General features: G+C 43.2%; 1 protein-coding gene across 2 annotated transcripts in view; it reads right to left on the minus strand.

The window, feature by feature from the left end:
• Positions 1 to 600: 600 nt before the first annotated feature.
• Positions 601 to 15,253, minus strand: part of SNCAIP (synuclein alpha interacting protein) — a 141,177-nt gene continuing 126,524 nt past the window's right edge. Inside the window, exons 8-12 of one of the 2 annotated variants that reach the window (XM_037028880.1) lie at positions 14,415 to 14,584; positions 11,512 to 11,604; positions 9,894 to 10,962; positions 8,536 to 8,606; positions 601 to 1,198 (exon numbers count right to left, since the gene is read on the minus strand). In XM_037028880.1, the coding sequence (XP_036884775.1) occupies positions 1,114 to 1,198; positions 8,536 to 8,606; positions 9,894 to 10,962; positions 11,512 to 11,604; positions 14,415 to 14,584 (1,488 nt within the window). In that variant the 3' untranslated portion in view covers positions 601 to 1,113. The remainder of the gene's footprint in view (positions 1,199 to 8,535; positions 8,607 to 9,893; positions 10,963 to 11,511; positions 11,605 to 14,414; positions 14,585 to 15,253) is intronic. The other variant, XM_037028890.1, reaches the window with a different exon arrangement.

A 15,253-nucleotide genomic window follows, 5' to 3' on the forward strand; every position in this document is an offset into this window, starting at 1 on the left:
AATTGCCTCCTAGTTTGGTACCTCGGCCTACATTGTCCACGAGCATACGGAATGGCCCACATTTGACTGCAGTAACATTGCTAGTAACCGTTAATAGCACACAGTACTTTTTCCTACTGGTAAGAGTGTGTTGTAGTTTCTTAATAAAATTTGACAGGCCTTTTATAGGCAGGCTCTGCCAACACTTTGAAAATAAAACTTTTGAAATTTCAACAAATATATTTTTACTTGATAAGATGAAACCTCATGGAACTCACTGCTTACAGGGATTGAGAAGGCTACATCAATAGGGCTGTTATAAACCTAGGCTCCACACTGTCTCCTAAAGGGATTAGACAGGCCTTGTAATGTGCTAGAGGCAGAAAAAACTGACCCAAGAAGGGGCTAAACACTTAGTTGTCATTAGTATTTTCTCACGTCAACACTGCGATTTGAAAAGACAGAAGAATCGACTCATTTTATATACTTGTCTGATCCTTTAGTACTTAATGAAAACTAGAATGTTTTATTTGATCCCTGTGGGAAAACAGCTCAACTGGGTGGTTTGTTCCTGAAATTAAATAGCAGCTATCAAAATACTCTCAAAGTCCCTTAGAAAGGAGAACATCACAGATTTATTAGAACATCACAGATTTATTACAGGTGGCAATTAACATTGTTTTATTTCCTTTATACAAAAAGTAGAAAGGACTGAAAAACACTCTCGACAGAAAACAATACACTGGCCAGGTCTCATTGAGATGCCGAGCCCAGACTGCCCAGGTCATTGGGAAAGCTCAATCAACATCAGCCAATTTCCATGCAATTGATGAACTACAAAACGGCATCAGTTGCTTGGTGACTGTCCTGTGGTTAGGTCGCATCTGTACAATCTTAGAAAACATCCATTTGCGCAGTCATGCTTTTAAACAGCATCTCTTTAAAAACAAGGTATATATACAAGTATCCCTCCAAAATGTGTGTTAGATAGTCAGCTACTATAAATTTAAGGCATCCTGATATTGTTGTTCTGCTGGTGAGGCATTGTTCTCATGGTTTGATTTCCACAGAGGATCATCCAGAAATTTCCAGAGGTGTCCAAAGGGCAGCAGTGAAAGTTAATAAAAAGGTGATTTACAAGAAGAGTTCTTTCGATTCTGGCTCAGCAATGTGCTTTATGCTGTAGGATTTCTTCATTTTTCGATTGATGTCATTATGCCTAAGCAGAAGAGAAACCGCGAGGCCAAAATTAGATAAAACTATGGGCGAATTACAAGACCACTAAACAGTTCACCAAAAATGGGAATTATCCTCATAAAACCATACTGAAGAACATTTCATTCCAGTAGGCAAATTATTCTGTTTTCCAATGAACAACTCTTTGAAAAATAAAAGAGTCATGTCATCAAACACACTTAGTGAACACTTTTTAATTCTCAATTGCAATCGCTGATTAGAATCCAGGCAAAAATTCTATAGTCAAGTAAATTTTATCACGAACAAAATGGAAAGTATACCACTGCTGGTCCCATGGGCACAAAAGGTATTCATATTTTATTTGCATGAATTCAGGGGTGATACCTTTTATTCTCTAATAAGCTTAATAGCTATTAATAGTTTAAAAAGATGCTTATTAATAGTTTAAAGAAGATGCTATTTCTTTGGGTGCATGATTACTGAGCAGTATGTGTTAGAAGACTACAAGTTGGTAAATCTATAGGGAAAACAACAAGAAATAGGGAACAATAATGCCATTTTCCCCTTATTTGACACCTTGTAAGCTTGTGGCAAGAAGTAGAAGCTCAAACCTTGAAACAGTTTTTTCTTTTTTAAGTGAAAAAAATAGCTCATTCATTTTCATGAGCTATTACTCCCATTCTGGGTATAAAATCTTTCAGAGAGGAGCTGTCTCCTGGGGTGAGCAAGACTCCATATTAATCAATTCCTTCTTCTTGCTACACCAGACACACACAAACGGTTTCTCATAATTGTACTTGCTAGCACGAGGACAGAGAACTCCAGGTATGGTTTTATGGACTCAGAACCATGCTCCCTTACAAAGACCGTCTAGTCTACTCTTAGTGTTTTAGTAAATATTTGATTATCATCAGAGTCTAAAAGTAATAATTTTTAATTTCATTTATTCCTCTGAATTGAACTTCAGAGAGTTGCCCATGGGCAAGAAAGGGAGAAGACAAAAGAAAACCCCACTTGGTTAGAAGACATACTAGGGACTTCCAGCTGAGCATAGTGGATTAAATATACACATTTATTACCTCTTTCTTACAAAACAACTGTACAATGAAAAAGTAAAGACATAAAAAGGGCATAAACCTAAATGAATAAGGGAAATGGGAGATGATAGACAAAATACCAATAATATTTCAGAAACAGGAAGGTAAATGAACACATGTAGTATTTCTGCTTTAATGTAAGTGATGCTGTGTGCAAAAATGCTGAAAAGAACACTTTTTACAGGATAAAATGCAGCATGATTGGAGCTGAATATATACCAGGTAAAATGTTGTGAGGCATTTATCTGAATAATATCAGGGTAATTCAAACATCCTGAACCCTTCAATTACCTAGTTCTGTATTACCAGTATTTGGAAGAACAAAAGTGTTAGGGTAATTCTGGCATGAATTATTCAGATAATTTGCCACTCCTTGATTTCATTTTTGGATACAAAATCACATTCTTAGTGACCAAAATGGAAAAAAAGAAAGGCTTGAATTTAAATAACAGTTTTTCCAGTTCTTTCATTTGCTGACTCATCTAGGCCTGCATCTCTTCTCAGCCCAGAGAGCATCTCCGAGGATGAGTCGGAAATGGCCTGTGGGCATGCATTTCCACTGGAAACCAAAACAGGGCGGGCTGTTGGGAGGGATATTGCTACTTTTGTGGTTTCCTTCTGAGCTTTACTGAGAGCATATCTATCAATCTCATCCACTAAAAAAGTGGGTTCTGGTTCTAAGAATGAAAACCTGTACTTGAAGCGCCCAAACTGACACTCCCTCTCAGTAGGTAGGTGGACTTATCATTGGAAGGCTTAGCTTTATACAGATCGCACCATCCTTCCTGTGGGACGACGGCCTCAGGCCTATTTGTTTTGCTTCTTTTCCCCTCTTCTACCATTTCCTCTCTCTAGCTCTCCCTCTGTAAAAACATTTATGAAGTCCCCACCATGTGCCAGCCACCATGCTAGACACTGGGTGTACCTATGGGGGTATCATAGTGCTGTTAAGGGCCCCTGCTCTCATGAAGCTCTTATCCTTTTTGGGAAATTTGCCATGTTCTAAACTATACCCACATTTAATTCTCTCTTGATTCTGAGCTCGAAGAATGAAGGGACCATGCCTTACATCTGACACAGCAAAATGACTGGCTTAGAGCTAAAGATGTTGAAATGAGTGTGCTGGCAACCCAGGGATGTGGTCCAGGAAAGTAATGTATCTGCACTGTTCTCAGTGTGGGAAGGAAAACCCCAAATGGCTGTGGTTGGAGCAGGGATGCCTGGTGAAGGTACTGGAAGGTGTCCAGGTAAAGTTCCTATCTGGTACTTTTAAACCTCAAGTAACTTGCTGATTCTTTAAAACACTAGCCCTAAGAGAGTTTCTGGACAGACACTGCTCCTTTAGTGTGCAAAGATACCCTAGTTGTGGCAGACTTGGTGCAGTTATGACACACAATAGACCGTGTATCCCACCTGGAGTTATACAGCTCAAAACTGGACCCTGAGGGCTCTAGGGAAGGAAAGCAGAGTTGGGTGGAGGGAGTTGTTTGTTTTTAAGTTTTGTGGCTTCACTTAAACCAGGATTAGCATGCTGAAAGAATGAATTTCTAGTGGGATAACTTCAGTTTCCAAGGAAGGTCTCCCCCTGTACCCCCAACCTGGAGTTCATGGGGGTTCGACATGTTCATTTCTTGCCTTCCAAAGGCAGCGCTTTAACACAGAGCATGGGATCTTCATTGGAACAGCTTTTTCTATGCCTCAACTCATTCTATGCTGATACTGAACTCATGGTCTTCTTGTGTTGGAATACACCTTCTCCTTTTCCCAGAGGGTTCAAGGAGCTTATGAGAAGAAACTCCATTTGTGACTTGTGCTTTCATCAATCTTGAGAGCTATGGCATTCACTACATCATCCTGGAATGCTGAAGGATCCATTAATTTTATCTATTCCCCGTAACAAGGACTTTTTTCTCTGCACAGAAGATTCTACTATGCAACAGCCAATGACAGTGTAAAACTGTGGCCCATTTCAAAGGAGAATCTGTCAATTAATGAAACCCAGAGACATGGTTCAAGTGTGGGGCCTCCTTCCTTCCTCCAAGTCATAGGGACAAAGTTTCAGTATGAAATACAGGTTTCCTCTTTGAAAGTAATTAGAACCCTGGGGAGGCAGGACGCAGGGGAGGAACAAGAGTTGAGCAGGGAGCACAGAACCCCTGGAGAACATGGGGAGGTGTGAAAAGGAAGGAGACTGGAAGGGTCCTAAGGCCGGGCTGTCCAACCCGTGGCTTGCAGGTTGCATGCAGCCCAGGATGGCTATGAATGCGGCCAAACATAAAATCATAAATTTACTTAAAATCTTTTTTTTTTGCTCATCAGTTTTTATTAGTATTTGTGTATTTAATGTGTGGCCTAAGACAACTCTTCTTCTTCCAGTGTGGCTCAGAGGTGCCAAAAGGTTGGACACCCTTGCAGGGGGTTCTGGAACAAAGGTAATCACCTCACATCAGGAATCAACTTCCTCCTGACGAACTGACTCTGGACCTGAGTTAGTAAATTAGAAATAAAAGCACAAAAAATACTTGAGATCAGAGCATAGAATTTGAAACTACAATTTTGGAGCAGAAAGTCTGTCTATAGTTTTACAAAATGCCCTTTTAGTATTAACACTTTAACAAACTTTTGTGAACCGTTACCATAGGGAGAGTGAGTCTGCTTACGCTCTAAAACTACGCAACCAACACCCACTCAGATTGCTTGGAAATATTCCCATGACTTTTTATATAATCGTCCCCTTCAACAATCCTTAGGAAATATGGGGGTTAAAACTAAACTCTTCCAGGTCAAAAATTTAAGAGAAGATTAAAGTATGGTTATTTTACTACACCCAGAAAAACTATGGCAAAGATGCACATGCTCAGCAGGATTAGGGATCTTTTCTGGGCCAACCACATATTCCTGCTGTGATTCTGGAAATGCTGTTCACTGGGGTATCCTCTGCTTGGGGCAGGTTTCAGCCAGGGCCCGCCCTCTACTTTCCCAGTGTCTTCCATATCTTTGCTCATTTTTTTTGTTTAGAATGAAATTTTGACAGCAAAGCGACAAGGAGAGAACTGCGTGTATGCATGCCCATGCAGGCTTGGGTCCTGGTAGGGGTGGGGGCACCCTGAACTCTGACCCCCTACTGGGAACAGCAGAGGACCATCGCCACATGCTCAGGCCAAACATGTCACTCTCTTTGAAGTGGTTGTTGAACAGCCTTGATATCTATGTAAAATCTTTGATGCTAGCTCTTGGTTCCAGATGTCTAATTCTGAGTATGGCTCATTTCTTTGCAGTAAAACCCACACTGCTGGTGTTCAGTGCTTCATCTCTTCTTAAGGAGTCTTGTTGTGTTTGTAAGGAGTCTTAAGGACTATTGTCGTGTTGGTGCTGGGATTAGGGGTTTCCTGCTAACACCTCAGGCCACAGTGCCACTGTCAGACACCACCGTGTTGGTGACCAAGGGTTAATACCCTCTGCCTGTCCGTTACTGGAACCAACGCCCCCCTTTCATTTGCCACAGATCTCAGACAGACTTAAACTCTGGGAAATGAATGCCTTATTGACATTTTAAGACAAGTAATTGCAAACATTCCCTTGGGGTTATAATAACTCAAAACCAATTTGTCCTTTATAAGAAAGAGTAAAGATAAATCTGACTGTTATAAACAAAGTCATCCTCTGCAGTTGAAACCCACTGGGAAAGCTGTTCAAAGTAATAGCATTGAATCTAATTTTAAAAGGCATTGAAGACAAATTTAGATTCTTTCTATCAAGCTGTGACCAATTTAGAAAAATAAAGAGCAAATAAGACCCTCTCACAGAGCTGACATTCTGTAAAATGTTGTATTTATTGCCCCCATTTTTCATTTACCAGGAAAAAATAAAAATTTCTTAGGAAATAAAATGTGGTTCCAATGTATGCCTGGAATGAGGGTCCACTGCCTCATTTTTTCTCCCAGGGCTATACTGAGAGGGTCATTCAATGGCACAATGTTTGGGGCCAACTCTAACTCACGGACTGCCACTGGTTTCCAAAGGTAGTCCGAAGGGTTCCAAAGGATCCTGGGTAATCCCTGCGAGGAGCCATTTGGTTGGTCCCATTGATTGGTCCCATTCAACCAAATTCTTGGGACATGATGTAAAGCCATCACCGGGAGATGAACACTTCCGTTCCCATGCTAGTTTAATTTCTCTGAGGAACCCTTATTTCAGCTAGAGATATCCATCTTTTATCTAAGGTGGACCTGAGTAATTTTGAATGAGTCAGAGAAACCCCCCTTCTCTAGCATGAACAAAGTACTGGGTTTTCCCTTTCTATGGCACATACGTCAAACTAAAAATTTAATGAAGTACAGGTTAATTTATAAGGTGGTTGAGAGAGAGTAGCCAGGGTGCTTATTTAAATACAACAAATATTTTTATTTGGGTTTTTTGTTTCACTGAAATCAAACTCTGTTAATAGAAACAGCCCATGAATCTGATAGGACCAGAAGTGAGCCTTAGGAAGGCTGGTTTCTGAAACTGAGTAGGGAAGTGTTAATCTCATGTCACATGTCCAAGTAGCTTCATCACCTCACGTTGTGCTCTTATTAGTAGATTATCCAGCTTTGTCCCCTTGGTTAGAAAAAGACAGGATGAAATATTTCTGGTGGGAAAATCTACCGTGACACAAAGTGTCTTTATTCCAGGTGCTGTAGAAACCTGGAAGAAATGAGAGATCCTCCCCATGCCCCTTCCCCAAGAATTTGCCAGTCTTTGCACTTCATTCCCTCAGAGCATCATTGGTGACTTCTGCTTAAGGACAAAACCAGAATTCTCTAGGCACCAGAAGACACACCCAACTTAAGATGTGGGGACAGAGAAGAGTATGTGGGTGGGGAAGGACGGTTGGAAAATCCAGAAGTGGGCACCGAGGGAGCTGGCTTTTTCTTCTCCTGTTTCCTCTCTACCCCAGGCACTGGGCAGTCAGCACTGGCCAGAACTCCCTACCCCTGTGGCTGAAGCAGCCTGGCTTAGACAACGTCTAAGCCTGACCCCAGCAGAATTCTGGTGACCAGTAAATACTGAATATCCAGGGCACCTCAGTCAATGTACTGAATTAAGGAGACCCCTAGGGGCACTGGCTAAAATGATTGAGATATGTTTTTCCTCTAGATTGAATAGAGACATGAAGCAGGTTAAATTAAATTTAGAGGGGAAATAAAGGAGAGTGACATTTAGTACTCTGAACCAAAATTCATACCCTCAACCCATGCCCTCACCTTTGTGTGTGTGTATACATATATACACCCCACACACATATGCACGTTCACAAAAACATTTTGGAGGGTTTTGGAAGAGAGCTAAAAGGCACATCATAATTTTAATTTAAATTAAGCTTAACTTAAGTAAATCATTAAATTAAACTTAAATGATTTGCTGAAATTTAATTTAAATGATTTAAAAGTGATAGTCTCCTTTTAAAATAGGGTTTGGGTTTTAATTCTGCTGGAATAAACCAGTCGGAGGCATGGACAGCATTAACTTCCCCTCTTCTGCTCTCCTTTCCCTCCCCCCATTTCCCCACATATTCCTCCTGGATGAAAGCTGTGCTACCGAAAGACTTGGCTCAAGGAGGTGTCCGAGCCACCTTGGGACCTCCCATGGGACCCTTTCATGTACATAGTTTTTGTGTTTTCAATTGTAAACATTCTGCCTGAGAAAGACCTTTGTTTTCTTGGGTGACTCAGAGACTGGCTTACTGACTGGCAGAGACTGGCTTGCTGACTGGCATCGTGGTTCTGGAGGCTAAGCTGGAGCACGTTCACCATGACAGGGCCTGGTTGCTCCTAAGGGCCACAGAATGGTGATGAAATGTGTTTTCAGTCTGTGATCAACAATGAAAGAAAACCTCAGCTCCGCTTCAAAGTTCTGGTTCTGATCGGAGGTTGACTAATTCCACCCATGACAGGAAATTTAATTTCTCTACGTACTTGGTACTTGACTCCAATAAAACAAAGACTGAAAGCCAAAGTCAACGGGGAGACACAGCATGTCTGTGAGCCGAGGAGATTCCTCTGCCCACTGCTGCTGGAATAAAGCCCCTCCTGGAGGGCACTTGCTTCCTGCCAAAGCTCCAGTTACCAGCCTGCCTGCCCCTTTTGGGGGAAGAGCTGTGAGCTTCTTGTTCCTTGGTGTCAGCCCTGCAAAAGGTGCTCCAGGACCATGATTGAAAAGGTCATGCAATTCAAAGCGAAAGCGCAGCAGTGCCACGCGAGTCATCCCCTACGCCACGTACCGTGCACAGTTATGCAGATGCTCTCCCATCAGCGTGTTAGAGGGAAGGTTGATGCAGCTGCTGGCCATCTCCTAGAGGTGCAATTACACATCATCTGAAAACATGCAGCAAGCTCAGCACATGCGCAAGTCTCAATTAACAGGAGGCATGCTGGAGGCAGATGAGACTAGGACGGAAGCTTTGTATACACGTTAAGGAGCGTGGGGAACTGCTGGGATACTTCTTGTATTCCTGAGCAAGAGAGCCCCTCAAGTTACTTGGAATAGTTTCAGCTGAGGTTGACTAACTCCACCCATCACAAGAAATTTAATTTCTATACTTACTTGGTACTTGGACATATTTAAGCCCAAGGTTCTGATGTTTGGGGTACAAATGTGACTTTTCTAGGTGAAACAAACAGAGCTAAAGTCCTTGGTAACAAAGACAATTCACACTGAAAATCAAGTGGTGTTCATTTAATTAGAGCAATACTAACTAAAACTTGATTTTGGTATTGCAAAAAGAATTAAACGGTTCTTAGACCTCCCTGGGGTTTTACCTTGAACCATAATAAATTACGTGGGTGTGCCTCCATAGGTTGCAGGATGGACATTCTGGGTCCTTCCATTCCTCAGAGTTTTGCTTTTTCGCTGCTATACCATTTTTGATGGCGTGGCAGGCACAGAGCATGCAGGGAGCATTGCCTCAAAAGATATTCGTATTTCTTATTGACTGGATTTAAACCACAGATTATAGTGCATGATTTTCCAATAAATGCAATTTTAAAATGTAGTTCCTGGCACACTCTGCCATCCCCTGTGTGCTGGCAAGCAGGTCAGACCGCTCCAGCTTCCTGGTCAGCACTTAGGGGCCGGCATCCTACAATGCCAAGGTGGAAGTCCCTGTGGTGTATTTATTTCAAAGATCGTTCCAGAGTTGAATTGCTAAGCCTTTAGAGACAGAGTTTCTATTTATGCGCTCTTTAATTAGGCTTGAGAATAAACTACCCAGTCCCACGAGGAAAACAAACTCTTCCAGAGGCAGAATCCATGCCAGAGAGGGACCTTATTCCACACTGATTGGGGGTCTAATCTTAGAGAAATGCCTCCCCATCCAGGACTCCTAATCCTCAAGGATCAAACTATTTTGGAAGTGTAGGGACTGAAATACGTGATTTCATCTTTCAGAGTATTTTTCAGATAAATAGAAAAAGGTATGTATGCTAACATATCTCATTAGAAACACATACATTTGGCTTTCCACACATCCCTTTGGAATTCTTCTGGGGATGACCTCGAGATGGCAAAGGTAAACAATCTGTAGTGTTAAGAATGACATGATTCGAAGGAAAAAGGAGACAGCTTCCAAATAGCACTCACCGCCTTATTTTTTCCCTTGCTAGCAGAGCTCATGGGATTTCCCTTGGCGTCCACTGTCTTCCTTCCAAGTGAGGTTAAGGGCAGTGTGGAGGTCTTCAGCTGGCTGACCGCCTGGTAGTTATTATTATTGTTCTGGTTGCCGCTCAGTGTCTCCATGATGGATCGGAAGGTTCCGAAAGGCCTTTTTAGTTGATCCCCTGATTCGCTGCTTGTGGAGGTCCGCTGCGGGGTCCTGCTCTTATCTCTGTCCTTCTCTCCATTTACTTCAAAGCTAGTTTGCTCCATCTGCACCACAGGCTCCTCAAAGGTAACTCTGAGTTTCAAGTTCTGAGATGTCCGGCGCTTGGAAGATGGAGACTTGAGGGCACTCTTGGGACTCGTGGCCACTTTCTGGGCCGCCGTGCTGTCAGGGCTGGGTTGAGTGGGGTCTCCAGAGGGCTGGTTTGGGGGCATGGTCCCTGAGCCTGGACTCTGGGATTCCAAGTCAGGTTCGCTGCTCTCTGAGGTGGGGGATGGGCTATGGCCATCCAGAGATTTGGAGGCCTTGATACCGAAAGGAAACCTGCGTCCTGAAGCCAAGGTGTGTTTCTTTATCATCAAGTGTAAGCTTTCTGCGCTGTCCATGGCCTCCACACTTTCGACGATAGGCTGCGGTCTGGGCCGGTCGGCCTTTCTCACAGGTGTGCTCTTTGGGTCCTCAGAGTTGTTGGAGTCTGTGTCAGACTCACTCAGTGACCGCTGCATCAGCTGCCTCAGCCTGGCTAACTTCAGCTCCCTCTTCTCCAGAGGCATCTTTTTGGAATTTCTAGAGGAAGCCTGAGTATCCTGGAATTCCAAGGACAGCTTTTCCTGGGTGCAGACATTCTCTGAGATATCTTTCCCCAATAACTGGCGAAGGATTTTATCAGAATCTTCATCCTTTGCTCTAGTCCTCGTCCGGTTGGATGCTGACAGGCTTCCAAGGACCTGCATCCCCTCTTGGATGCCAGGTTTGCTTTTGGCTACAGACTCATCATCTGTATCTGGGGATTTCCACTGGGACTTTCTGGGAGCTGGGGAAGATGGTGAACTGAAAAGAGGACAGAGGATACTTGAGATGATTTCCTACTGGGTTAGAATGACTTGGCCACAAGTCACAGCACGGCCTTTCCTGCCACTAATAACTTACAAATCAGTAAGAGTGGAAGAATAAACACTTATTGTTTGTTAAAATCAAGCATAACCAAAGTATAGTATGCCTCATGCTTTACACTATGACTAAATTAGTCTCTTTTGCTATTTTTGCATCAATTTTGCACAATTTTTCTCAATCCCATCTTCAACAATCCTATGAATCTACACACCCTGATTCCCATTTTATAGATGAAGAAATGAAAGACTCAGAAAAAGTGACTTGTTAATAGTCCCGGAATGACAAAATGGCAAAGCCAAAGATCATTCAGGTGACCTGACCCTGGGCCCAGTGCCTTTTCCCCACAATACCTAATTTTTATTCCTAAAACTTAGGAAATAAAAAATGTTCTGTCATATTCTTAAAAGACATTAAAATGAAGTCCAAAAGAAGGCCCAGAGATTTAAGAGACTTAAGAACTCTAACCTCCAATGTTCCTGGCATTACCTGGACGAAGAAAAGAGAGACTTGCCCTCGGATTTCTGGGCTTCTAGAAGCTGTTGGAGCTGGTTCTGCAGTGTGACACGTTCCACTGTCTGCCTGGGAAACACAAACCAAGACAGTAAGCTCTGTGGCACACAGCACCTGTATAGATGAGTACCTCCACATTTTCACAATAATTTATAATAAGTTACAATAAATCCAAAAGCATCACAAATGTTTATAATCTTCATCTTTACAGTTCAGAAATTTTCTAAGGATACAATCAAAAGCACCCAAAATGGATGTAAATTTATTATTCATATTGTGAAAATCTGTAAGTAATCTAAATGCTTATCAGTAGGACTGAGTAAATAATTTATAATTATTTCTATTGATATAAATAGAACTAATAAAATGATAACATACTTGAATATTTATTTATTTAAACTGTAGAAAAGTTTCCCATAAAGTGTACTCTACTTTCCTTAAGTAAAAAAAGGATGTTACAAAATACTGTGTGTGGTATAATTAATTTTTAAGAAAAAGGAATCTCTCTCTTTTTCTCCTTTTCCTTCTCCCTCTCCCTACCCACCCCTTCTCTCTCTCTCTCTTTCTCTCTCACTCTCTTTTTCTCCAAATAAGGTCATTCTCTGAGGTACTAGGGGTTAGGACTCCAACATACAGTTTTTTTTAAGAGAGTCACAATTCAAACCATGGTAACCTAGGCTTGTAGATTAGGATTTCTGACAGAGCTGAAGGTTGCCATGCCTAAATAGTAACTGTGTTTTATTAACTAGGAGTAGTAAAGGTATTCTGAAAGGCAAAAGCACTCAAGAGTGCCCCCACTCAGAATTTGGGACTGGAAAAGCTCATATTTTCCACCGTTCCTCCTGCCCTGCAGTCTGCAGGGTGCCACGTGCTGTGGTGTTAGGGGCCACTCTGCCTGGTTTCACAAATTGTAACTACCTCCCATGGCTAAGGATGAGTGAGTGACCTCTGGAATGTGAGCCACAGGAGACAAAGGCTTGTGTCTGGTAGCGAATGCTGCCTCAGTTTCCTCTCCCTGCCCCCAAAGCATGGTTGGAAGTCAGAGACGGGAAAGACTCCTCACAGTGAGGGGCTACCTAAGCCAGACTCGATCACTTGNACGTGCTGTGGTGTTAGGGGCCACTCTGCCTGGTTTCACAAATTGTAACTACCTCCCATGGCTAAGGATGAGTGAGTGACCTCTGGAATGTGAGCCACAGGAGACAAAGGCTTGTGTCTGGTAGCGAATGCTGCCTCAGTTTCCTCTCCCTGCCCCCAAAGCATGGTTGAAAGTCAGAGACGGGTAAGACTCCTCACAGTGAGGGGCTACCTAAGCCAGACTCGATCACTTGGGAGGCCATCATGGAAGAACTCAGGGGGCTGCAACAAAGAGTGAGCAACAGACCCTTCTCCCGCGCCGTACCCCCCCCCGCCCCCGGGCTATGTGACATAGCCCAAGTCCCCAGAGCTATGTAGAAATACCTAGCCATGTACAGGAAGATGTGTGTACAGGAACGTTTGCTGTAGGGAGGTAACTTACTGAGTTACGGAGTGGTGCACATTGCCCTTCAGTTGCATCCAGCCTTCCAAGCTCACTTTGCTCACCTGTCCCAGTGGGGTTTTGTGTGACTGGGTTAAGAATGCTTGGTGGGAACTGTAATATTTTAACATATTATTTTATATTTTCCCCATCTCACTAAAGAGAGTATTCTGTGTATGGCAGGGGATGGGGTGGAGGGATGCAGAGAAATGTACCTCTAAGGCAAGAAAGTAGGAATAGAGAGATCAAGGTTTCCCCAAGCACACAGAAGAGCCAGAGGGTCCAAGGCTTCATCAAATAAATGGTTGTGTGAATGACACTTGTGATCAGTTAAGGCCTTCTACCCAGCATAGGTCTTTGTTCAAAAGCATAAAAGGAAAAATAATATATATATGTGTGTGTGTATATATATACATACACACACACACACACATATTATTATTTAAAAGTAAGGCTTCATAATTTCCCTTTAAAATGTAAGTTTTAAGGCTTATCCTCCTATTCTGTCAAGGCTGCATCAGATACTGAGTCCGACTTTTAGTGATTCTCTCCCCACTATGGCAACTGCAATTTGGCCACTGTTGTTTCCTAAGGGCTGACCTTGGTCTCAGGTGAGCGTCAGCTCCTGAATCCTTCCACTCACCAAAGACCTACCTCTCCTCCAGTCCCGTCTCTTCAAGTCTTGCCCAACAACCCCCCAGAAATGCTTCCCCACCAGTAGGTATGCATGCGTGTCAATGTAACAATCTCACAGAGCAGAGAGCTGACTGTAGATAGATGGAGTGTCTTAAGTAACATCACGCTGACTGAATAAGATTTTATATTCTGAGGGTTCATGAATCACCCGATTAATGTTTATAATAATTTCCTGGTGATATTTTCTAGGTTAACTGTCCATAATTTCCCAACTAGATAGTTTTTCTTTTTAGGAAAACTGGGAAACTGACTCATCCCTAGACTTTTCTCTCTCGTATGCCTCATGAGTTCCTAGAATATTAAGAACAGGAGTTTGGGACTGATGCCCATGTGTGCTTTCCATGCTGGTTCTGTAATCTGGCCCTGAGATGGGAACACACAGAGAGGGGCTCTCTCTTTGCCTAACGTAGCTTAAATTCCCTGCTTTGAAAGCTTGCTTTGCATTTTTCATTTGTTTGAATATGATTCTGCCTCTGCAGAGATGGCATTTTCCACAGGAATGCTGGCTGTGAGGGTTTGGGACAGAGGGGGAAAAGAAGGTGAGGAGAATGCAAGGAAGCCCTCGTATGATCGGCAGGGAGGAGCTTATCAACGCAGCTGGATGACACCTAAGCACAATGATGATGAGCCAGACCTGGTTCTTGGGAAGTAAATAGGCACTTACTCCTTTAGCTGCTTGGTTAACTTCACCACCTGAGAGGCCAGTGACATGCAGGTCTCCACCACCACCAGGTACCGGGAACACAGGGTGTGCCCGTGACGCTCGGCGCTCTGGGAGGGCTTGTCCCCGGCATGATTCTGCATGGTGACATTTGCCCCATATTCAACCAAGGTCTGTCAGAAAGTGCAGAGATATGGTGTCATATCAAGGCCTCCTTCTAGCATTATTTTTAAATGACTGCAGCAGAAGGTTCAATGGAACTTTCCCTGTTATTCCAAAATGGTTACTGGAGCCCATAACAAGACAGGGTGGGGGCAATGGGTACCATCACCCATGAACAAAGAGCCTCTGGCTAGCTTTTAGTAGTCAGTATCAGATACCTCTCTCTGGAGCCCACAAAAATGCAGAAGACTGGTCCTACTGCCACCAACCCTGCTCCAGTCTCACTCAGAAGTAGGCTGGGAAGGGAAGAGGTTGCTGCCATCCTTACAGTCCTGTCCTTCATGAGGAGTGCAGGGCAGGGGCTATGATGAGACACTTTGTCCCTTTCCGCAGGTGGTTTCATAGGGATGGGGATGCTTGGAAGCAGGAAAGAGTGGCATTGTGTTTGCCAGTTCCTATTTACTCAGGCACCACACTTGATCTGTTGCTGAGTCTAACCTTGATCAAGAATGAAATGGGGTGAAATGACAGGGCGAGGCTGGGCAGCAGCCTGCACTCCCACCATGTGCCAGGGTAACAGTATGTTCCATACGCTGAGCAGGTATTGTACAAGAGAGCTTGGTGTGAGCTTGTTACTAAAAATGGGAGGGTTCGCCAGCAGCAAGAGGCACTGGGATGCA

This window comes from Sturnira hondurensis, unplaced genomic scaffold (assembly GCF_014824575.4).
Source record: "Sturnira hondurensis isolate 20B ecotype Veracruz unplaced genomic scaffold, ASM1482457v3 Scaffold0001509, whole genome shotgun sequence".
NCBI lineage: Eukaryota > Metazoa > Chordata > Mammalia > Chiroptera > Phyllostomidae > Sturnira > Sturnira hondurensis.